The 24,773-nt window shown below is 43.5% G+C and overlaps 1 protein-coding gene across 2 annotated transcripts; it reads right to left on the reverse strand.

The window, feature by feature from the left end:
* Positions 1–118: 118 nt before the first annotated feature.
* LOC307027489 (uncharacterized protein) lies at positions 119–23,206 on the reverse strand. Of its 2 annotated transcripts, XM_079695743.1 has the most exons (6): positions 22,949–23,206; positions 12,271–12,312; positions 11,028–11,155; positions 10,534–10,560; positions 1,922–1,966; positions 119–788 (listed from the first exon to the last, which is right to left on the reverse strand). In XM_079695743.1, the coding sequence occupies exons 1-5, from the start codon at positions 23,067–23,069 to the stop codon at positions 1,922–1,924; spliced, it is 363 nt and encodes a 120-aa protein (XP_079551869.1). In that variant the 5' UTR covers positions 23,070–23,206; the 3' UTR covers positions 119–788. The 2 variants fall into 2 exon arrangements, with proteins under 2 accessions (XP_079551869.1, XP_079551870.1); XM_079695744.1 differs by lacking the exon at positions 10,534–10,560 and having other exon boundaries at positions 22,949–23,203.
* Positions 23,207–24,773: the final 1,567 nt, after the last annotated feature.

Genomic DNA, 24,773 nt, shown 5'->3' on the forward strand with positions numbered 1-24,773 from the left:
AGAGGAGGAGGAGAGGAGGAGGAGGGGACGAGAGGAGGAGGAGGGGAGGGAGAGGAGGAGGGGAAGAGAGGAGGAGGAGAGGAGGAGGAGAGGAGGAGCAGTGAAGGAGGAACAAAGGTGGGTTTCAAACTCGTTTTTATTTCACTTCTGTTAATTTTACAAATCATCTCTCAGTTATCTTCAGAAACAAGCTGCAGGAGAGTGTGTCTGAGAGAGTGTGAGAGTGTGTGAGTGAGAGTGTGTGAGAGTGTGTGAGATAGTGTGTGAGATAGTGTGTGAGATAGTTAATGAGATAGTGTGTGAGAGAGTGTATGAGATAGTGTGTGAGATAGTGTGTGAGATAGTGTGTGTGTGTGAGATAGTGTGTGTGTGTGTGTGAGATAGTTAATGAGATAGTGTGTGAGAGAGTGTATGAGATAGTGTGTGAGATAGTTAATGAGATAGTGTATGAGATAGTGTGTGAGATAGTGTGTGAGATAGTGTGTGAGATAGTGTGTGAGATAGTGTGTGAGATAGTGTATGAGATAGTGTGTGAGATAGTGTATGAGATAGTGTGTGAGATAGTGTGTGAGATAGTGTATGAGATAGTGTGTGAGATAGTGTATGAGATAGTGTGTGTGAAATGTGTTTCTTCTAGTATGTAAAGAGTGTCAGTAAAGCGATATGCATTCAGAGAGGAGATTTAAATGGTTAAAAACAGAGAGGCTCATGGGTAACGCAGGGAGGGTGGAGGACGATGCAGATCAAATCAAAGATCTTCTCTTTCTGGACGACTGCAGGAACCCACTCTGAGAGAAACACAGAATACATCCATTACAATTAACATGAACACTTCTGCATTCATGTAAACCTGACCTGAGTCAGCATTATGAGTCCTGAACCCTGAGTCAGCATTATGAGTCCTGAACCCTGAGTCAGCATGATGAGTCCTGAACCCTGAGTCAGCATTATGAGTCCTGAACCCTGACTCAGCACTATGAGTCCTGAACCCTGACTCAGCATTATGAGTCCTGAACCCTGAGTCAGCATTATGAGTCCTGAACCCTGAGTCAGCATTATGAGTCCTGAACCCTGACTCAGCACTATGAGTCCTGAACCCTGACTCAGCATTATGAGTCCTGAACCCTGAGTCAGCATTATGAGTCCTGAACCCTGAGTCAGCACTATGAGTCCTGAACCCTGAGTCAGCATTATGAGTCCTGAACCCTGAGTCAGCATTATGAGTCCTGAACCCTGAGTCAGCATTATGAGTCCTGAACCCTGAGTCAGCATTATGAGTCCTGAACCCTGAGTCAGCATTATGAGTCCTGAACCCTGAGTCAGCATTATGAGTCCTGAACCCTGAGTCAGCATTATGAGTCCTGAACCCTGAGTCAGCATTATGAGTCCTGAACCCTGACTCAGCACTATGAGTCCTGAACCCTGAGTCAGCATTATGAGTCCTGAACCCTGAGTCAGCATTATGAGTCCTGAACCCTGAGTCAGCATTATGAGTCCTGAACCCTGAGTCAGCACTATGAGTCCTGAACCCTGACCTGAGTCAGCATTATGAGTCCTGAGCCCTGAGTCAGCATTATGAGTCCTGAACCCTGACCTGAATCAGCATTATGAGTCCTGAGCCCTGAGTCAGCATTATGAGTCCTGAACCCTGACCTGAATCAGCATTATGAGTCCTGAGCCCTGAGTCAGCATTATGAGTCCTGAACCCTGAGTCAGCACTATGAGTCCTGAACCCTGACCTGAGTCAGCATTATGAGTCCTGAGCCCTGAGTCAGCATTATGAGTCCTGAACCCTGACCTGAATCAGCATTATGAGTCCTGAACCCTGAATCAGCATTATGAGTCCTGAACCCTGAGTCAGGTCTGTGGTTAGCAGAAGCTGGACAGATGTTAGTTGAACTGATCCCTCGTCCGCTCTCACCTACTGAGCCGTCTGCTCTGCAGCTCCTGTCTTCTGGAGGTCGGCCTGCAGGAGCACAGAAAACACGCCTGAACCCAAACTGCAGAGAAACCATGAGTATAGAAACCTACAGTCCTCTAGAGAACACAGTGTTTATGCGAAGAGTAAAACACGAGGGTCCACTTTGGACCAAAGAAATTCAACCATCTTTTCAAAAAAGAATAAAACTCATTTGTATGTTATTGTTATTGTTTATTGTGATAACTCTGAACGATGTTCTGAACCTGTACCTGCAGCTTAGAAACACTTTCAACTGCATTAAGAAATACAATGATCATATTTATAAGAAATAAGCTACAAAAATAGAACACATTTTATTTAGAAAAAGGTTGTTAGTAAACTACGGGAGGGGACGAGGGTCACGTGACATTTATTCTGAGATCTGAGAATTCTGTAGATTTCTTTTCAAAAATGAAAAAATATATTTATTTTGTTCAGTTTTTTTTCTGGTTGTATTTTTTTATTTATCTTTTTATCAGACTTTTATGTTTAATTTGAGGATGAAAATTATTTTTTCTGAAAAAGGTTTTTAAATAATTGTATTTCCCCTTTTTCCAAATTCATTTTTCTCTGAGAATTATTGTAATGAAAATTCTCTTTTTTTTCTTAACTTTAAAGAATACAGAAATACTAATCAGAATTTTTCTGATTCGTATTTTCAATAAAGAAAAATCTGGAAAAAATCGTTAGGTCAGATCTCAGAAATGTTTTCCCATTTGTTCCTAATCCCCTCCCGTCATTAAGCTGTCATCAGCGTAATGACGGATATTAAATGGAACTATTTGTATTTTTTTGCAAACGACATACCATGCACCTCTCTACACTAAAGTATTGACATGTAATGGTGCGTTCACACCGGACGCGATGGGATGTTATGGGGGCGGCGCGATTCCATGTAAAGTCAATGCAGAGACGCGGACAGACGCGAATTCGCTCCGACGGCGAGCATGAAGCGGTGGACGCGGCGCGAATCACGCGATTGAGGCGATTGAACTGGGCCGCGTCAAACGCAATAGTTCTATTTTTTAAACTCGAGCGTCAAATTCACGTGACGCGTTCTCGCGTAAGCCAATCAGCGGTGAGGATCTCAGCCTGCCGTTACTGACGTTCCACCAGAAAACATCAGCCATTAGCTGTTAGCTGTTAGCAGTTAGCACTCAGAGCTCACAGCTCCTCATATCTGTTCAGAAACTAGACGAAAGTTAAACTAGTCCAAACCACAGACTGTCTGTGTCATGGAGAATACAGTCTCTGCTTTATTTCTGTCTGTAGGCCGTTGCTCTGGGAGTGGAGTGAGCATATACAACGTTTTTCTGCTTTTCCTTCCGGGAAAAGATTGTCCCACTCTTGACCTAACAATCAACATCGGCCCCTCTGTTGTTTCCCCGACTCAGACTGCAAGGAGTCTGGGTGTGACCCTAGATAACAAACTGTCCTTCACTGCAAACATCTCTGCTACAACCCGCTGCTGCAGATACACTCTTTACAACATCAGGAGGATACGTCCCCAGCTGACCCAGAAAGAGACGCAGGTTCTGGTCCAGGCTCTCGTCATCTCACGCCTAGACTACTGCAACTCCCTCCGGGCTGGTCTACCTGCATGGGCCATCCGACCTCTGCAGCTCATCCAGAATGCAGCGGCTCGTCTGGTCTTCAACCTTCCTAAATGTTCCCACACCACGCCGCTCCTCCGCTCCCTTCACTGGCTTCCAGTAACTGCTAGAATCCACTTCAAGACACTGGTGCTTGTGTACCATGCTGTGAATGGATCTGGCCCTTCCTACATCCAGGACATGGTTAAACCGTACACCCCAGCACGTGCACTCCGCTCTGCATCAGCCAAACAGCTCGCTGCACCCGCACTGCGAGGGGGACCCAAGTTCCCATCAGCAGAAACACGTGGGTTTGCTATCCTGGCTCCAAAATGGTGGAATGAGCTCCCCATTGAAATCAGGACAGCAGAAAGCTTACACATCTTCTTCAGACTGAAAACTCATCTCTTTGGACTCCACTTCCAGAGATAGAATTACTAACAAAGCACTTATATACTAATAAAGGGCTGGCTTATCTAAAGCCAGTTGAGAAGCACTTGAAATGTTTGGCTCTATGAAACCTGATGAACTTATATGATTCTGTTTTCCTCTCGTTTGTATCTTGTTGGTCGAATGCACTTACTGTAAGTCGCTTTGAATCAAAGCCTCAGCTAAATGTAATGTTAGCTTAGCCATCGGCGTCGCGAGACCCTTTTCACGGGGGCACGTGCCCCCCTGTAGATCTGAGGTGCCCCGGTATGCCTGGGTCACTGATTTTTTTATTAATTTATTCAGGGTTCGAAATGGCGACACGCCCGCACACCCGGGTCTAGTAACTTTCCTATCGGACTAGTAACTCTATGCACTTGCCTGCCCGTGTGTCTGGTAACTTTATAACCCCTTTGCACGGAGCGTCTTTTACAAGCATTGTGGCCGTCAATGCTGTTAAATATGTTCTTTATTCTCGCGTCCAGGAGAGAAGCTTTAAAATGAGACTAAATGGAGTCTCTGAAAAGATTCAAATGGGATACTTTAATTAAAAAAGGCACGGTAGTGTTACAGACAGAATATTGTTCCGTCAGACAAACAGCTGTGATCTGGTTCTCCTGAGCAAGAAGAAGACAGCGGATCTCTCCTCCGGCGCTGCTATATATATCCTCTGCTGGCTCCTCCCCGCCAGCCGGCTCACCTCGTCTCCAATGTCCGTTATTGCATTTAAACAGAGGATAGGTTCTTTTCACATTCAATATATGCTTAACACGCCGTTTCTCCTCATATTCTCTTTCATCACTTTTCATTTAACACATTCTAAACGCTGTAATCAATACTCTAACAATACTTCTCGGCTCGTTTGGTTTCCGGTCATTCCGGATGTTGCCACATGCTACTCTCGTCTGTAAACAATAATGTATTCAAATAAACTGTACTTTCATTTAATATTCAACATGGTAGTATCTCGACATCTATCGTTGTAGTGTTAAATCAGTAGGTTTCGGTTTTCACCACACCAAGTCATTTCGCTTCTCAATTCATCTCTAGGAAATCGTATATTAGCCACATGCTACATGCTAACCGTAGATGAAGGATTTTCAGAATAAAAGCTTAACTGCTTGTGCACAAGAATTTCTGGTTTTTCAGTATAAAAAAAAGAGCGTTTAAACTGACGGTATGTTTAAGCTACATTATACCATCAAAACATTGATTTTAATTTCTAACAATGCGAACTCAATTTTGCTACTGTAAACCTCTCTTGCACAGCATAAGACTAGTCCTATTCAGCACACGCTGCTTTCATTTGTTTATTCGAATGTTTTTTGTCCCTTCTGATAACCCGTAGTGTTGATGCGTGTTTTGCCTTGGTAGTTCAGGATACCATGAAATAAAGCTTGCGGTCAATCTGGTAAGCAACGTAATTTTACGATGAACATAATCTTAGTTTTAGAAGTGAAGGTCACACAGGAGTAGGCTATATATTTTAATGAGTTTGCCTGGAAGCTAATCGTATAGGCTACACTGTTAAATGTTATGTGATTTGTATAAATAGCACTTTTTAATAATTTATAAAACATAATAGACTAGGCTAAATGGATGGAGATGTGAATAGCAGTGACATGCGCTGAGGTTCGTGGCTGGTGAGGCACTGACAGTTTCAGTGTCAGATTTAGAAATATATAAACCCAAGTATCTTAAATCACGAAATCTATTATTGAGGTGAAACATTTTCAAAGAAATGTGGCTTTGAACGTGAGTAGTCGATGGAGTTATCCTAACCGTCTTTTGAAACATACCTTTTAGCTCCGGCGTTGGTTTCCCATTATTTATCACTTCACGATTTGATTGATTTGATAGTATTCTGTATTTTAGTATTTAGTATCTTGTAAATGGACATCAGAAAGTTATTCGCTCGGAGCAGGGATAAAGCAGCAAGGAGAAATGAGAGAGGTAAGCTAGGTAACAAGGCAACCCAAACCACTTTTAGGTAACAACCCACAAGTTGAGTTCACCACTGGTAACTAGCCTAACAGTTACATATCTGTCCAGACAAAGAGGAGCAGCAGAGTGTCGGAGGAGGTGAAGGAGAGAGGGATGTTGATGAGCACGAGCAGAGGTGATATGGCTATTAATTTAATATTAATTAGGAATAACTGCAAACAGGTTATACACAAGTAACCTTACATCTGCATATGTAAAAATGTAGATAATGAAAATGCAGACATTAGACTGTAATATGTTCATGTTGTTTCAAGACTCAGTGCAGCAGAGTGCAGAGGAGGAGAGGAGGAGATTGAAGGGACACAGGAAGGGATGACACTGAGAGATGACACTGACAGGTGAGAGTGAGACTCAGCTGACAATGTAGTTAGCTACTGTAAATGTCCCTACTTATAGATGTGATGAATGTTATTTGAACTTTTAATGGTTATCTAACTAAGGTACTAAGGTAACTATTGAGCATATGATTTTTTTGTACGTTGCACCAGACAGGAGAGTCAGAGGGCAGAAGAGATTGAGCTGGTTGAGGCAGGGGAAAGGCAGAGAGAGAAGGAAGGACAACAAGAGACAGACAGGCCGGAGAGATCACACCCCAGAGATGAGACTGAGAAAACAGTTGCCACAGTGGCAGAGAACATTAGACTGGGGGCAAGAGAAAAAAGCAGTGTCCACAATCTTGAGGGACATACAAGTGATCTTGGGGGAAAGGAGTCTGGCCCAAACCAAGTTAAGTTGTCAAAATATCCCCAGCACAACTTTGGTGCAAAGAATCGATCATTTAACGCCAACTGGTTTGAAAGCTTTACATGGCTGGAATATTCCAAGGCTAAAGATGCAGCGCTTTGTTTTCCCTGTAGAATATTTGGGAAACATTTGAAGAATGACACCTTTGTAAACACTGGCTTTCAACATTGGAAAAAAGCTCTGGATGTCTATAGAGAGCATGAGAAATCACCAGCACATAAGGCAAGCATGCAGTCTTGGTGTAGTTATAAAGCCAGTGAGGCTCATGGCAGTGTTGTCGACCATTTGGATTCTGCCAGTGAGCATGACATAAAAGAGAGACGGGAGTACCTCAGCCGGGTTGTGGCTGTTACCAAGTTTTTGGGAAAACAAAATATCCCATTCCGTGGCCATGATGAGGGCATGTCCAGCGACAACCAGGGGAACTTTCTGGAATGCATGAACCTCTTGAAAGAGTTCGACCCTTTCCTTCAGACATATTCAGCACCATCACACACTACATACTTGTCACCTTCATCACAAAATGAAGTAATTCAGTGCTGTGCCCAGGAGATAACAAAAGCTATCAGTAAAGACATTAAGGAGGCTGGAATGTTTTCAGTGATGGCTGACGAAGCAAGAGATGGCAGCACTGAGCAGCTAGCTGTGTGTGTCCGATATGTTGCTGGGGGGAGTGTGCAAGAACATTTACTAGCTATGGTAGATTTGAAGGGTTTTGACGCGGAGTCCATTACAACTGCCATTGAACAACAGCTAAGGTTGAATGGCATAGACCATGTGAAGGTGGTTGCACAGGCTTATGATGGCGCCTCAGTCATGAGTGGGGCTGTTGGAGGGGTCCAAGCAAAGTTCCGAGAGAACCATCCCATGGCCATTTATGTGCACTGCTATGCACATCAATTGAATTTAGTGCTCTGTTCCACATGTCTGGCCATACCAGAGGCCAGGAAGTTATTTGACCTCCTGCAGAATGTCTATACATTCTTTTCTGGCTCCCTTGTGAACCATGACAAGTTTAAGGAGACTCAGAAACAGCTTGGCTTACAAGCTTCTGAGCTTGTACAGCTGTCCAAGACCCGATGGTCTTGCCAGCTGAGGTCTATCAACGCTATGATAGAGAATTTCCCAGCAGTTCTCACGTGCCTGTCCAATATCAGCAACCCTACGGCTGTGGGTCTGCATGCCAACCTTGCAAGGTTCTCCACAGTTTATCTATTGATGATGTTCAAGACTTTTTTGTCTGTGACAGAAAGTCTACACAAATACCTACAAAGTGAAACTGTGGACCTGGCAAAAGCTGAGGAGTTCAAATGCGCTGTGTGCGCCACTCTACAAGAAATGCGCACTGATGACAAAGCAGCTGAGGTTTATGACCGCGCAAAGGCCTTGTGCGAAACACACCAAATCCCTGAGTCATGTGCTGTACCAAGACAAAGGCAGAAGCAGAGACGCATGGAGGAGTATGTAGTCGAGTCTAGTTGTGGGGCAGCGAGTGACCTAGGGAATGCCGAGAAGTTGAGAACCGCAGTGTATCTACCTTGCCTTGACAGGATGGTTGCTGAGATGGAGCAGCGTTTTTCATCTCTCAACAGCACAGTTCTAAAAGGTGTTCAGGCCTGTAATCCAGGATCTAGCAACTTTCTCTGTGAGGAGGACCTCAGAGGTCTGGCAGATCATTATAATGTGGATCTAAAGCAAGAGGAAGTGCTGGTGGCTAAAAACTATCTGGCCAGAAAGCAGGAAAGCCTTCCAATCACTGACATGCAATGTCTTTTCAGTTTGCTGGATCATGTCATGTTCCCAACATTGACACAGGTCATTCAGATATCTCTGACCATTCCAGTGTCCAGCTGCACTTGTGAACGTACATTCAGCGTGCTGAGACGCCTCCACACGTGGTTAAGAAGCACAATGGGGCAAGACAGACTCCACCATCTTGCCATCATGTCTGTTGAGAGAGGAGCACTCTCCAAGTTAAGCCACTGTCAATTGATTGATAGCTTTGCAAAACTGAAACCGAGACGTTACAGTTTACTTTAAAAAAAATGAACATAGACCTCTCCCATCTCTCTGACCATGTACACACCTCATAGGATAGTCACCATCACACCATCATAGGATGGGGGGTTCTCTTTCAGTTTTCAGTTTTCAAGTCCATGTTTGCTGACAGATATTTCATGAAGATTCATTGTGCCTCTTTTGCCTTCATCAGTTAGTGATTTAGAGATACTGTATACAGTTAAGTTCACAAGTAGGCCAATTCAATTCAGTTTGGTTCAGGTAGGCTAGATATTTAATGATGCAGAAAATAACAATCTGATTGTACTATTTATTTATGACACTTTATTATAATAAATAAGTGCAAAAAAATGTTTGCTCGCGTGCTTGCATTAATTATCTGTGCCCATGCTTTTTTCAAAGAAATAACTGCAAAACATTTTTTTTTTCTGTGCCCCTGTTGTGCCCCTGTATAGTATTGGGTCAGCTGACGCCCCTGAGCTTAGCCTTGTTACGTCGGCATCATTTAGAAACGTGTATTACAATTTAATCACAGTAAAATATGTTCATCTTGTTGTGGTTAGCTCCCGAGCCAGCGCGTCTGAATGATGCGAGTAAACACAGCTGGCAGCCGCGGTGAAACTCGAGCGATAGAGCGAAACAAATATTCGCATCGCGTCCGGTGTGAACGTAGCATAAGGGATAATGTGCAGCGAGGCATTCTGGGTAAAAGAACACCCAACAGGCAGATCAGTTGATCAGGAGCCCGACGCGAATTACAAGGCCACATTCTCAACAAAGTAACCACATGACTCCCAATGTTCACCGGACATTAATTGAAATGTTTTTATTGATTTAAAAATTAGTAAAATTATTGATTTAAATAGACATGCATCCGCTAAGAGAAATAGTCCGTTGTTACCGTTTGAACTAACGTAGCAACGGCAGGAACTGCTTTGATAGCGTTTTCGAGGACCTCTTTGATTACAGATTTGAAAACATCGCTGCTTGCTTTAAAAGTAGCACAGTTCATGATGTCAGACCTTGGAGAGTATCTAGATACCCCTGCCCTAAAGCCAAAGGAACTGCAAACTGAACATGTGTCGCCTGATGTCTATGTCTGGACCGCTGCGTAAAAAGGAGGGCTTCTGCCCCGTTACTTCTCCGCTGCTTTCTTGTCGCTCTTGTCTTTTTCTTTTCTTCACTGGAGACTCATCAGCCACTAACCATTCATCCAAATCACTGTGCTCTCCAAATATATAAAAATGAATATTAACATCCTCCATGTTGCTCTCAGACGGGAGACAACGGGAAACTAAAGACAAGCAAACTGTTTACAGTTCAATCGACCGGACTTCTTTCTGATGTGAGCGTCCTTAACAACGGTCAATAAGCCCTTGGCTACTGGATTAACAACGTGTCACGTGTTCTGAATTGACCAATCAGAATCCAGTATTCAACTAAACCATGTAATACATATACTGATTACACAGGGAGAAGGTGGCAATGTCCGGAGAAACAGAATGTTTAATATAATAGTAATTATAGTAATTATGGGATTTAAGTTTTACATTTTCAGAGAAAAGCGCTCAAAGAGTTATCGGCCACGAAAGTGAACTAAGTTATAATCATCCCGTCAAGATAGAAAGAAATAATTTAACAATGAAAACATAAAATTATGTTTTAGGTTAAAAACGTTTTTTGTCAGACAACGAAGCTGTGAGTCCTTAGAGCGATTCAATGTTAGATCAGCCAATCAGCTTCATGCCATGCAATCACCCCACCACCCCTCGACCAATAAGGCACCTCCTCAGACACTGCTCCCGCCTCCTCCTGTTCTCAGCCAATCAGAAGAGGTGAAAGAAAAACATCAACACAACACAATAACTTTAAGATTGTATTTTTAATCCTATTTTGTTTATTTAACGTCACGTATTTTTTCATTTTTTGCTCATTTTTAACTCGAAGCCATTTTATGTTATTATAAAAAAATGAAAGGTTTATGTTTTATTATTTATGAAGAGTTTTTAAAATAAGAATAAATAAAAATATGAATAAATATAGCAATTTAATTCGTAGTTTAATTATTAATAAGATTTCTGAATTTACAGAAATAAAAGTATTTTATTCCTGAACCTTTCTAGATTTTAATTCATTCCTTTATTCCCTTAATTCGATAAAAAATGTAAAAAATAACGGGAAAACAGATATAAAAAACAGTAAAAATAACCACCATTTAAATAAATAATCACACATTAATAGACCTTTTTAGATTTCAGAAAAAAAGCCCCCCCACTCACCGTGCTGACGAAGCCGCTCGCCATCGCCGCGTTTTCCACTTCCTCCACTGCCGCCGCCGCTACCTCGTTAGCGCCCGTCACCGCCGAGTCGGCCACGACGTTAGCCTGCTCGTTAGACTTCTGCGCCACTGGAGAACCAATCAATAAATCAATCAATCAATCAATCAATCAATCAATCAAAGTGTATTTACATAGCCCAATATCACCAATGTTACATGTGTCTCAGAGGACTTCACAGTTTGTACAGAATATTAATACGATCCCCTCGGACCCTCACATCGGACAAGAGGCGCTTTCACACCGGAGTACTTTTCCCAGGAATAGTTCCGATAGTTCCTGGGATATTGCGTTCACACCAAAAAGTTCTGGAACTATAACTTTTGTTCAAGAACCTTTTCCCCCCTTTTCAGTCCCTGCTAGAGAGGTGGGACTTTCCTGGGGAGGAAAAGGTTCCCATTTCTATTGGCTGAGCGGATTGCAAACCACGCCCCGTAAAACTCTGAAAAGTTTTGTGAAGCCGCCATTTTATTTGTTGGCATTAGCATTATTAGCATTAGCATGAGCCCCGCGCACCAACGCAGAGAGACTAACTTATGGCAACACAAAAAACCATGGGGACTCCGTTGTTTGCGGCCTGCCAGTAAACCCGAAGAAGAAGAAGAAGAAGAAGAAGAAGAAGAAGAAGAAGAAGAAGAAGAAGAAGAAGAAGAAGAAGAAGAAGAAGAAGTGATGTCAGCGGCTTCATTTGTCTAATCCTCCTGAAACACTTACCTCTAAGGAAACACTTATTTTTACTTTGTTCTCATGATAAACACAAATTGATGGGTATCTACAGAGAAATAAAGTAAATATTCACTGGAAAATACATAAGAAATAATCATTAACAATAACAATTCAGATGTATTATTATGAATTAATCACAACAATCACAAGATGCTAATGACTTTTAAAACTGTAGAATTAGCGCCTCCTACGTGTGGTAGATCAACACTGCACTAAAATATATTCTGTTTGATTGGAGAACTAAAGGAAAACTCCGTCGCCTCGTTCCTGACTTCAAAACGGACAAAATCACTTCACACGTTTTCAAAACATTTCACGAAGTCCCTGGTATTTTATCGGACTTCACATTTAATGTGTTAAGATGTTAGATTCTAAATGTTAGCAGATCATAAACTCCGACATCAGTTAGAAACTAAGTCCCGTTCAGAGGCTCTTACGCATTTTATTAAAGTTAGTTTACCTGTGTTTACGCCGGTCACCACTCCCTCCATCGTCTTGTTTCCTGGAGGGAAGAAAGGAGAGGACTCTTTAAAGAAGAGACACTACATACTGATATACACCTGAACATCAGCAGGAGAGGACTCTTTAAAGAAGAGACACTACATACTGATATACACCTGAACATCAGCAGGAGAGGACTCTTTAAAGTAGAGACAATACATACTGATATACACCTGAACATCAGCAGGAGAGGACTCTTTAAAGTAGTGACACCACATACTGATATACACCTGAACATCAGCAGGAGAGGACTCTTTAAAGTAGAGACACTACATACTGATATACACCTGAACATCAGCAGGAGAGGACTCTTTAAAGTAGAGACACTACGTATTGATATACACCTGAACATCAGCAGGAGAGGACTCTTTAAAGTAGAGACACTACATACTGATATACACCTGAACATCAGCAGAAGAGGACTCTTTAAAGTAGAGACACTACGTATTGATATACACCTGAACATCAGTAGGAGAGGACTCTTTAAAGTAGAGACACTACATACTGATATACACCTGAACATCAGCAGGAGAGGACTCTTTAAAGTAGAGACAATACATACTGATATACACCTGAACATCAGCAGGAGAGGACTCTTTAAAGTAGAGACACTACATACTGATATACACCTGAACATCAGCAGGAGAGGACTCTTTAAAGTAGAGACACTACATACTGATATACACCTGAACATCAGCAGGAGAGAACTCTTTAAAGTAGAGACACTACATACTGATATACACCTGAACATCAGCAGGAGAGGACTCTTTAAAGTAGAGACACTACATACTGATATACACCTGAACATCAGCAGGAGAGGACTCTTTAAAGTAGAGACAATACATACTGATATACACCTGAACATCAGCAGGAGAGGACTCTTTAAAGTAGAGACACTACATACTGATATACACCTGAACATCAGCAGGAGAGGACTCTTTAAAGTAGTGACACCACATACTGATATACACCTGAACATCAGCAGGAGAGGACTCTTTAAAGTAGAGACACTACATACTGATATACACCTGAACATCAGCAGGAGAGCACTCTTTAAAGTAGAGACAATACATACTGATATACACCTGAACATCAGCAGGAGAGGACTCTTTAAAGTAGTGACACCACATACTGATATACACCTGAACATCAGCAGGAGAGGACTCTTTAAAGTAGAGACACTACATACTGATATACACCTGAACATCAGCAGGAGAGGACTCTTTAAAGTAGAGACACTAAGTATTGATATACACCTGAACATCAGCAGGAGAGGACTCTTTAAAGTAGAGACACTACATACTGATATACACCTGAACATCAGCAGAAGAGGACTCTTTAAAGTAGAGACACTACGTATTGATATACACCTGAACATCAGTAGGAGAGGACTCTTTAAAGTAGAGACACTACATACTGATATACACCTGAACATCAGCAGGAGAGGACTCTTTAAAGTAGAGACACTACATACTGATATACACCTGAACATCAGCAGGAGAGGACTCTTTAAAGTAGAGACACTACATACTGATATACACCTGAACATCAGCAGGAGAGGACTCTTTAAAGTAGAGACACTACATACTGATATACACCTGAACATCAGCAGGAGAGGACTCTTTAAAGTAGAGACACTACATACTGATATACACCTGAACATCAGCAGGAGAGGACTCTTTAAAGTAGAGACACTACATACTGATATACACCTGAACATCAGCAGGAGAGGACTCTTTAAAGTAGAGACACTACATACTGATATACAACTGAACATCAGCAGGAGAGGACTCTTTAAAGTAGAGACACTACATACTGATATACACCTGAACATCAGCAGGAGAGGACTCTTTAAAGTAGAGTCACTACATACTGATATACACCTGAACATCAGCAGGAGAGGACTCTTTAAAGTAGAGACACTACATACTGATATACACCTGAACATCAGCAGGAGAGGACTCTTTAAAGTAGAGACACTACATACTGATATACACCTGAACATCAGCAGGAGAGCACTCTTTAAAGTAGAGACAATACATACTGATATACACCTGAACATCAGCAGGAGAGGACTCTTTAAAGTAGTGACACCACATACTGATATACACCTGAACATCAGCAGGAGAGGACTCTTTAAAGTAGAGACACTACATACTGATATACACCTGAACATCAGCAGGAGAGGACTCTTTAAAGTAGAGACACTAAGTATTGATATACACCTGAACATCAGCAGGAGAGGACTCTTTAAAGTAGAGACACTACATACTGATATACACCTGAACATCAGCAGGAGAGGACTCTTTAAAGTAGAGACACTACATACTGATATACACCTGAACATCAGCAGGAGAGGACTCTTTAAAGTAGAGACACTACATACTGATATACACCTGAACATCAGCAGGAGAGGACTCTTTAAAGTAGAGACACTACATACTGATATACACCTGAACATCAGCAGGAGAGGACTCTTTAAAGTAGAGACACTACATACTGATATACACCTGAACATCAGCAGGAGAGGACTCTTTAAAGTAGAGACACTACATACTGATATACACCTGAACATCAGCAGGAGAGGACTCTTTAAAGTAGAGTCACTACATACTGATATACACCTGAACATCAGCAGGAGAGGACTCTTTAAAGTAGAGGCACTACATACTGATATACACCTGAACATCAGCAGGAGAGGACTCTTTAAAGTAGAGTCACTACATACTGATATACACCTGAACATCAGCCGGAGAGGACTCTTTAAAGAGTTCCTATATGTAAAGGAACAGCTGTGTGATGTGACCTGGTTTACGCTCTCTGAATTATTAACAGCCGTCTGTTTGAAGCTGCTCGCTCTCCTCTCATCTCTTTCGTCCACTAAGCAGGTCAAGTTTCAGTTTTCTGAGAAGTCCACTCAGATCCCACTATAGCCAGATATGATGCATATTTCATGAGTCTGCAGGCTTTATCTCCTCTAATGGATGTGATGTCTAAATGCCTATCAGAGCACTTTTAACCAATCAGAAGTCATCGGTCTGAATCCGTGGATAATGTACTGGTCGGTGAGCTAACAGTTGTTGATGGGAAGTCAGAAGACAGAAATCTGCCGGAAAGACAAACAACAACAACTTACTTATTGTAAGTGCTTTGGATGAAAGCATCAGCTAAATGAAATGACGCAGAAAAAGATACTCCAAAAGTATTTTCTTAGCTTTTTACTTCAGAAATCATAAAGTGGAGATTACCCTGCTGAACTAAACTATGTAAGAATCAAATGGAGGAATCCCATTGGACCAGGGAGATGCTGCCTTCAGGGTAATGAGACCTGCAGGACTCGATATTAACCCTTTCCAAGTGGTATGGAACTGAATCAGACACATCACGAGGGACATCAACTCGTCTGCTGACGGATGCATTTTGTCAGAAAAATAAATAAGAACTTGCAGCCAATCAATGACATGTCTGCCTCGTGACTCCACCCGTAACCTGGAGCCTGTGGGATCACCAGGGTTTCTGTTCAGAGGGTTGAGATGTTTCTCCTGGTGGGCGACGAGATGAATCAGAGTCTTTGTGAGGAACACACTGAAGCTCTGTGCTCCTGGCAGGAAGGCTGCTTTCATGAGTCTGCTCTCATGGAAGCCACGTCTCTATCTCTCATCCACGCAATTATAATCAGTTAGCGATCAAAGGGTCTTTATCTCAGCAAAGTGTTCGGAGGAAGAGCTACAGTTTGATGATGGGAAGTCAGAAGGAGGGGCTTCTCTGGAAATGTCGAGATGCATACCCTTCAATGAAGAGCTTTAAAACGTCTACGTGGAGCTTTAAAACGTCTACGTAGAGTTTTAAAATGTCTACGTAGAGCTTTAAAACGTCGACGTGGAGCTTTAAAACGTCTACGTAGAGTTTTAAAATGTCTACGTAGAGCTTTAAAACGTCGACGTGGAGCTTTAAAACGACAGAGGCCCGTCCCCCGAGCTTGAGGATGAAAAGTGGCTGGGCGACTTGGCGTTTATGTGTGACATTACTGAGCACCTCAATTCACTGAATGTGAAACTCCAGGGAAGAAAGCAGCTGATCACAGAGATGCGGGACTCCGTGAAGGCATTTGAACTGAAACTGCGTCTGTGGGAGGGGCAGATGCGTAGAGGTAATTTAACCCACTTTCCTACCTGTCAAACAATAAGCGCCACCGTCACCATTCCACTCCCGACCCAAGTGTATGCTGACAAACTGAACACACTCAAAGAGGAATTCAGCAGGAGGTTTGCTGATTTTGAATCACAGAAATTCAACATTGACCTGTTCGCAAATCCTTTTGCAATTGATGTCGACACTGCCCCTGAGCACCTGCAATTGGAACTCATTGAACTGCAATGTAACAGCGCTCTGAAGACCCAGTACCAGTCAGTCGGGGCTGCTGAGTTTGCACCTCTCCTCCCTGAATCTGTGCCAGAGTTGCGTCTTCATGCTGCACACATCATGTCCATGTTCGGGAGCACTTACTCGTGCGAACAGATGTTCTCTATAATGAACTTGAATAAGACATCCCACAGATCCCGGATCACTGACCAGCATCTGACGTCGGTATTGAAAGTGGCCACAGCAAAGGACATTAAGCCTAGAATAGATCATCTGTAAGAAAAGGTGCAGAGTGTCTGGTAAAAGTGAAACTACAATGCATTTCAGATAGGCCTTGTTGCACTGACTATTTTGTGTTATCACAGAAAACATTTGTTGTGTTGAAAGATACAGTAGTAGTCCTAATGGTTTTGTTTATCTGTGAACTATTTTGTTATAAACTGAACCTACTGTAGGCTAGACTGCTAATGTAGTTTGTTTAATTGTGCACTTCTCTTTTTTTAAAAATTATTATTATCTTTAAAAACAGCATTGGTTTTGCACTTGATGCTATTGACAGCACTTTCATCTTATTTTGCTGATATAAAGAATTATCCACAAATATGAAGGGGGAACATACTATTTGTATTTTATTTAATCCACCTGCTAGCCTAGTTCTAAACATATTTGTTATGGTCCTGTCATCCATGTGCCCTCTCCTGGCAGGTTCTCGCCAGTCATGTGTTTGGTTTGATTGTGAATAAACACGCCAGTTTGGCTGCATTGACGTTATCTCTGAGTCATGTATATGAGTTGTAACCATAACAAGAATCACTGTAATGAATGTCATGGCCCCTGATTTTATTCACAACCGTCAGAATGGCCCTCAGTAAGTTTGAATTTGACACCCCTGACGTAGAGCTTTAAAACGTCTACGTAGAGCTTTAAAACGTCCACGTAGAGCTTTAAAACGTCTACGTAGAGCTTTAAAACGTCCACGTAGAGACGCAGAACGTTAAACAGAAATATCTAGAAAGAACAGAGAAAAGTTTACGAAGAGAAACGAAAGGTCACGTAGAGAAATGTCTAAAAGAGAGACGTGGACAAAAGGACGCATCACGTCAGCACGAGGAACAGAACCAGCAACACATCACAACGAGGGGCAAGGGGAGATGATGAAAGGTCAAAGGACTTGTGGGAAGGGGAGATGATGAAAGGTCAAAGGACTTGTGGGAAGGGGAGATGATGAAAGGTCAAAGGACTTGTGGCAAGGGGAGATGATGAAAGGTCACAGGAATTGTGGGAAGGGGAGATGATGAAAGGTCAAAGGACTTGTGGGAAGGGGAGATGATGAAAGGTCAAAGGACTTGTGGGAAGGGGAGAGGATGAGAGGTCAAAGGACTTGTGGGAAGGGGAGATGATGAGAGGTCAAAGGAATTGTGGGAAGGGGAGATGATGAAAGGTCAAAGGACTTGTGGGAAGGGGAGATGATGAAAGGTCAAAGGACTTGTGGGAAGGGGAGATGATGAGAGGTCAAAGGAATTGTGGGAAGGGGAGATGATGAAAGGTCAAAGGACTTGTGGGAAGGGGAGATGATGAGAGGTCAAAGGAATTGTGGGAAGGGGAGATGATGAAAGGTCAAAGGACTTGTGGGAAGGGGAGATGATGAAAGGTCAAAGGAATTGTGGAGAGGGGGGATGATGAAAGGTCAAAGGACTTGTGGGAAGGGGAGATGATGAGACGTCAAAGGAATTGTGGGAAGGGGAGATGATGAAAGGTCAAAGGACTTGTGGGAAGGGGAGATGATGAAAGGTCAAAGGAATTGTGGGAAGGGGAGATGATGAAAGGTCAAAGGAATTGTGGGAAGGGGAGATGATGAAAGGTCAAAGGACTTGTGGGAAGGGGAGATGATGAGAGGTCAAAGGAATTGTGGGAAGGGGAGATGATGAAAGGTCAAAGGAATTGTGGGAAGGGGAGAGGATGAAAGGTCAAAGGACTTGTGGGAAGGGGAGATGATGAAAGGTCAAAGGACTTGTGGGAAGGGGAGATGATGAGAGGTCAAAGGACTTGTGGGAAGGGGAGATGATGAAAGGTCAAAGGACTTGTGGGAAGGGGAGAGGATGAGAGGTCAAAGGACTTGTGGGAAGGGGAGAGGATGAGAGGTCAAAGGACTTGTGGGAAGGGGAGATGATGAGAGGTCAAAGGACTTGTGGGAAGGGGAGATGATGAAAGGTCAAAGGACTCGTGGGAAGGGGAGATGATGAGACGTCAAAGGAATTGTGGGAAGGGGAGATGATGAAAGGTCAAAGGACTTGTGGGAAGGGGAGATGATGAAAGGTCAAAGGAATTGTGGGAAGGGGAGATGATGAAAGGTCAAAGGAATTGTGGGAAGGGGAGATGATGAAAGGTCAAAGGACTTGTGGGAAGGGGAGATGATGAGAGGTCAAAGGAATTGTGGGAAGGGGAGATGATGAAAGGTCAAAGGAATTGTGGGAAGGGGAGATGATGAAAGGTCAAAGGACTTGTGGGAAGGGGAGATGATGAGAGGTCAAAGGAATTGTGGGAAGGGGAGATGATGAAAGGTCAAAGGAATTGTGGGAAGGGGAGATGATGAAAGGTCAAAGGACTTGTGGGAAGGGGAGATGATGAAAGGTCAAAGGACTTGTGGGAAGGGGAGATGATGAGAGGTCAAAGGACTTGTGGGAAGGGGAGATGATGAAAGGTCAAAGGACTTGTGGGAAGGGGAGAGGATGAGAGGTCAAAGGACTTGTGGGAAGGGGAGATGATGAAAGGTCAAAGGACTTGTGGGAAGGGGAGAGGATGAGAGGTCAAAGGACTTGTGGGAAGGGGAGATGATGAAAGGTCAAAGGACTTGTGGGAAGGGGAGATGATGAAAGGTCAAAGGACTCGTGGGAAGGGGAGATGATGAAAGGTCAAAGGACTTGTGGGAAGGGGAGAGGATGAGAGGTCAAAGGACTTGTGGGAAGGGGAGATGATGAAAGGTCAAAGGACTTGTGGGAAGGAGAGATGATGAAAGGTCAAAGGACTTGTGGGAAGGGGAGATGATGAGAGGTCAAAGGACTCGTGGGAAGGGGAGATGATGAAAGGTCAAAGGACTTGTGGGAAGGGGAGATGATGAAAGGTCAAAGGACTTGTGGGAAGGGGAGATGATGAAAGGTCAAAGGACTCGTGGGAAGGGGAGATGATGAAAGGTCAAAGGACTTGTGGGAAGGGGAGATGATGAAAGGTCAAAGGACTTGTGGGAAGGGGAGATGATGAAAGGTCAAAGGACTTGTGGGAAGGGGAGATGATGAGAGGTCAAAGGACTTGTGGGAAGGGGAGATGATGAAAGGTCAAAGGACTTGTGGGAAGGGGAGAGGATGAGAGGTCAAAGGACTTGTGGGAAGGGGAGAGGATGAGAGGTCAAAGGACTTGTGGGAAGGGGAGATGATGAGAGGTCAAAGGACTTGTGGGAAGGGGAGATGATGAAAGGTCAAAGGACTCGTGGGAAGGGGAGATGATGAGACGTCAAAGGAATTGTGGGAAGGGGAGATGATGAAAGGTCAAAGGACTTGTGGGAAGGGGAGATGATGAAAGGTCAAAGGAATTGTGGGAAGGGGAGATGATGAAAGGTCAAAGGAATTGTGGGAAGGGGAGATGATGAAAGGTCAAAGGACTTGTGGGAAGGGGAGATGATGAAAGGTCAAAGGAATTGTGGGAAGGGGAGATGATGAAAGGTCAAAGGAATTGTGGGAAGGGGAGATGATGAAAGGTCAAAGGACTTGTGGGAAGGGGAGATGATGAGAGGTCAAAGGAATTGTGGGAAGGGGAGATGATGAAAGGTCAAAGGAATTGTGGGAAGGGGAGATGATGAAAGGTCAAAGGACTTGTGGGAAGGGGAGATGATGAGAGGTCAAAGGAATTGTGGGAAGGGGAGATGATGAAAGGTCAAAGGAATTGTGGGAAGGGGAGATGATGAAAGGTCAAAGGAATTGTGGGAAGGGGAGATGATGAAAGGTCAAAGGACTTGTGGGAAGGGGAGATGATGAAAGGTCAAAGGACTTGTGGGAAGGGGAGATGATGAAAGGTCAAAGGACTTGTGGGAAGGGGAGAGGATGAGAGGTCAAAGGACTTGTGGGAAGGGGAGATGATGAAAGGTCAAAGGACTTGTGGGAAGGGGAGAGGATGAGAGGTCAAAGGACTTGTGGGAAGGGGAGATGATGAAAGGTCAAAGGACTTGTGGGAAGGGGAGATGATGAAAGGTCAAAGGACTCGTGGGAAGGGGAGATGATGAAAGGTCAAAGGACTTGTGGGAAGGGGAGAGGATGAGAGGTCAAAGGACTTGTGGGAAGGGGAGATGATGAAAGGTCAAAGGACTTGTGGGAAGGGGAGATGATGAAAGGTCAAAGGACTTGTGGGAAGGGGAGATGATGAGAGGTCAAAGGACTCGTGGGAAGGGGAGATGATGAAAGGTCAAAGGACTTGTGGGAAGGGGAGATGATGAAAGGTCAAAGGACTTGTGGGAAGGGGAGATGATGAAAGGTCAAAGGACTCGTGGGAAGGGGAGATGATGAAAGGTCAAAGGACTTGTGGGAAGGGGAGATGATGAAAGGTCAAAGGACTTGTGGGAAGGGGAGAGGATGAGAGGTCAAAGGACTTGTGGGAAGGGGAGATGATGAAAGGTCAAAGGACTCGTGGGAAGGGGAGATGATGAAAGGTCAAAGGACTTGTGGGAAGGGGAGATGATGAGAGGCAGACAGTGAATGGTCTGTGATCACCACAGAACCTACTGGGCAGCGAGAGGCTATTTCCTCACACTGTTTCCTAACACATGCAATCATGACCTTTGACCTGAAGCTCTGTGTCGGGGTTCATAAAGCTCTCAGTGTCTCCACAGTGTCTCCTCAGTGTCTCCTCAGTGTCTCCACAATGTCTCCTCAGTGTCTCCACAGTGTCTCCTCAGTGTCTCCTCAGTGTCTCCACAGTGACTTCACGTCACCACCGCTAAGCTAAAGGAGGCTAATGTTGGGCTATAAAGGAACTACAGCACGGTCACATGACTTCACGTCACCACCGCTAAGCTAAAGGAAGCTAATGTTGGGCTATAAAGGAACTACAACACGGTCACATGACTTCACGTCACCACCGCTAAGCTAAAGGAGGCTAATGTTGGGCTATAAAGGAACTACAGCACGGTCACATGACTTCACGTCACCACCGCTAAGCTAAAGGTGGCTAATGTTGGGCTATAAAGGAACTACAGCACGGTCACATCTTGTAGACTCGACTTCTGTCGTCCCTGCTCCAAAGTCACTTCAACACCTTCAAGTGAATTGCTCGTGGTCAGAATGAATTTCACATTTCCCCGCTGCAGGACTAACGGTGTTCAGATCCCCGTCCTCTGCTTTGAATACTAATATCTCCAGGTTATATCTGACCGGCCCCTGCCTCTGTTTCCCTCGTGCTCTCTGCTCCTTCTCCTCGTCTCTGCTCCACGATGTCAGGATGAATTGCATTTTCCCTGCCCCCCCCCCCTCCTCCTCTGCTTGTCTTTATGAACCACTCCCAGATCGTATACCCTCGTGTTCAATGGGACCTTTTTATCCATCTTTCAGAATCTACTTTCCCTCTGCTCCAAATTCACTTCAGATCCCCAGCAGAATGTCAGGAGGACTTGGGCCTTTTCAGAATCAGCTTCCTGTACATCTTCCTCCTCGTCCCCGCTCCAAAAACTCCTAAATATCCTCAAAGTAAATCCTCGATGTCGGGATGAATTGCACATTCTTCCTGTTCCCCCCCCCCTCCTTTAAAAACTCACAGAATTATATTTTCTTGTAAATTTGACTGCTTCTGAAACTAGTTCATGTTTTTCTTAGTTAACATGTAACTATTGAACGTCCCCACGGAGATTAGTAAAGGTCTCATCTCATCTTATCTCATTTGATTAAATCTTATTTGATCTAATCTTATTTTATCTAATCTCATTTTATTAAATCTAATCTTATTTGATCTAATCTTATTTGATCTAATCTTATTTGATCTTATCGTATTAAGCTGCCTTCGGCTCTTTTCTGCTGTAACGATGTAAAGTTATTTTTCTTTGTGGGACGAATGAAGTTATTCTGATTCTGAAAAAAACAGTTTTTGAATTGAGATTGAATCCATGATGTTGGGATGATTAGCTAACGCCTCCCTTTAAAGCTCACACAGATGTTAGGTTTTCTATTTCATGCCTCTGCTTCTCTCTCTAGAACTAGTGTCTGAATGTCTCTTTCCCCCACGCGCCCCCTCCTCACCCACGTAGAAGACCCCGTCCTTGGTTTTGCTGGCGGCCTCGCCCACTCCGGCCTTCGTCTTCTCGGCTGCTGCCACAACGCCATCCTTCGCCATCGAGAAACCTTTCTTAAAAGCGTCCATGATCTTCTTCTTCTTCTTCTTCTTCTTCTTCTTCTTCTTCTTCTTCTGCTGCTGCTGCTGCTGCTTCTGCTCGTCTGTCAGGGATCTGCAGCTCTAATGGACCACAGAGGAGGAGGGAGTAACACGGGACTGTTGCCTTGCAGAGGGGAGTGGTGAGGGGAGGAAACAAGTGCACGAGAAACACTAATGAAGAAGAGGAGGAGGATGAGGAGGATGAAGAGGAGGAGGGGGGGGGGTCCTGCATGGGGCTGATGCAGGGAAATGACTCTGCAGGGTGTGTGGAAGAGTAGAGAGAAAGGGAAGGCACCTTGGATGTTTTTTTTAAATACAGTATGAGAAGAAAATCCAAAAGTAAAACGAGGAAAAGAAATCTAACAAATCCATGAAATACAAAATTTAATTTAATTTAATTTAATTTAATTTAATTTAATTTACTTTAATTTAATTTAAATACTCACACAATTTCAGAAACATATAAAATAGATATATGGAAATAACTCAAGGGAAGAAAAGAAGGGAGGACCTTTCAATAATATAGATACAAGTTGAAAATGATGTATCTGTAGGTTTGTAAGTATACTGCTGAAATATCAGAAACATATATCTGAGAAAGTTTCAGAGAAATGTTTGGAAAACAAACAAATACAATATCCAGAAACCCCTCTTTTAAATATTGAGATAGTCTGTGATGATCACATATCTATATTTTACACTTATTGAAAATTATATATTTCCCCCCGCCCTGTCCTGAGAGAAACCTGAACATGACTCAGCAGGACACACACACACACACACACACACACACACACACACACACACACACACACACACACACACACACACACACACACACACACACACACACACACACACACACACACACACACACACACACACACACACACACACACACACACACCCTTGGCTCGCTCCCTGATTGGCTTACAGCCGTCGCCTGGTTTATTTTTGGACTCCATTTCATTAGTGTTTTCCAGCTTGGATCCCATCGGCAGAAACTTTATGGGATGCTGTCCGCATTGATCAATACTGACACACACACACACACACACACACACACACACACACACACACACACACACACACACACTGAGAGAGAGAGAGACACACACACACACACACACACACACACACACACACACACACACACACACACACACACACACACACACACACACACACACACACACACACTGAGAGAGAGAGAGAGACCCACACACACACACACACACACACACACACACACACACACACACACACACACACACACGCACACAGAGCACCAATTAGCAGGCAGCTGCTGGATTCCTCACTCAGGTGAGCTGTGCAGGAGGGAGTGGGACTCTGTTTTGCCTCACAGCTGATTTCAGTCTCGTGACATCAGAAACAATAAAGTACAAACAAAGATATATAATCTACTCACTGAACACATTAATCCATATCGGATTATAAAATAAAGACAGATAACGCTGGATCTTATTTTAATATGTTATTATGTCTTTCCAGGGGGCAAACTAGATGATGTTATTCAAATAGTTTCCTGTAATGTCAGCACTAGTCAGTCAGCCCCCCCAAGTCACTGAAGCCCCCTGCTGTGCAGTCAGACCCTCCTCAGTCACTGAAGCCCCCTGCTGTGCAGTCAGACTCTTTGAATCTGTTCATTAATCTTCTGATACTTTAAACCCC

The sequence above is a fragment of the Notothenia rossii genome (genome assembly GCF_949606895.1).
Source record: "Notothenia rossii genome assembly, contig: scaffold_86, whole genome shotgun sequence".
Taxonomy (NCBI): Eukaryota; Metazoa; Chordata; class Actinopteri; order Perciformes; family Nototheniidae; genus Notothenia; species Notothenia rossii.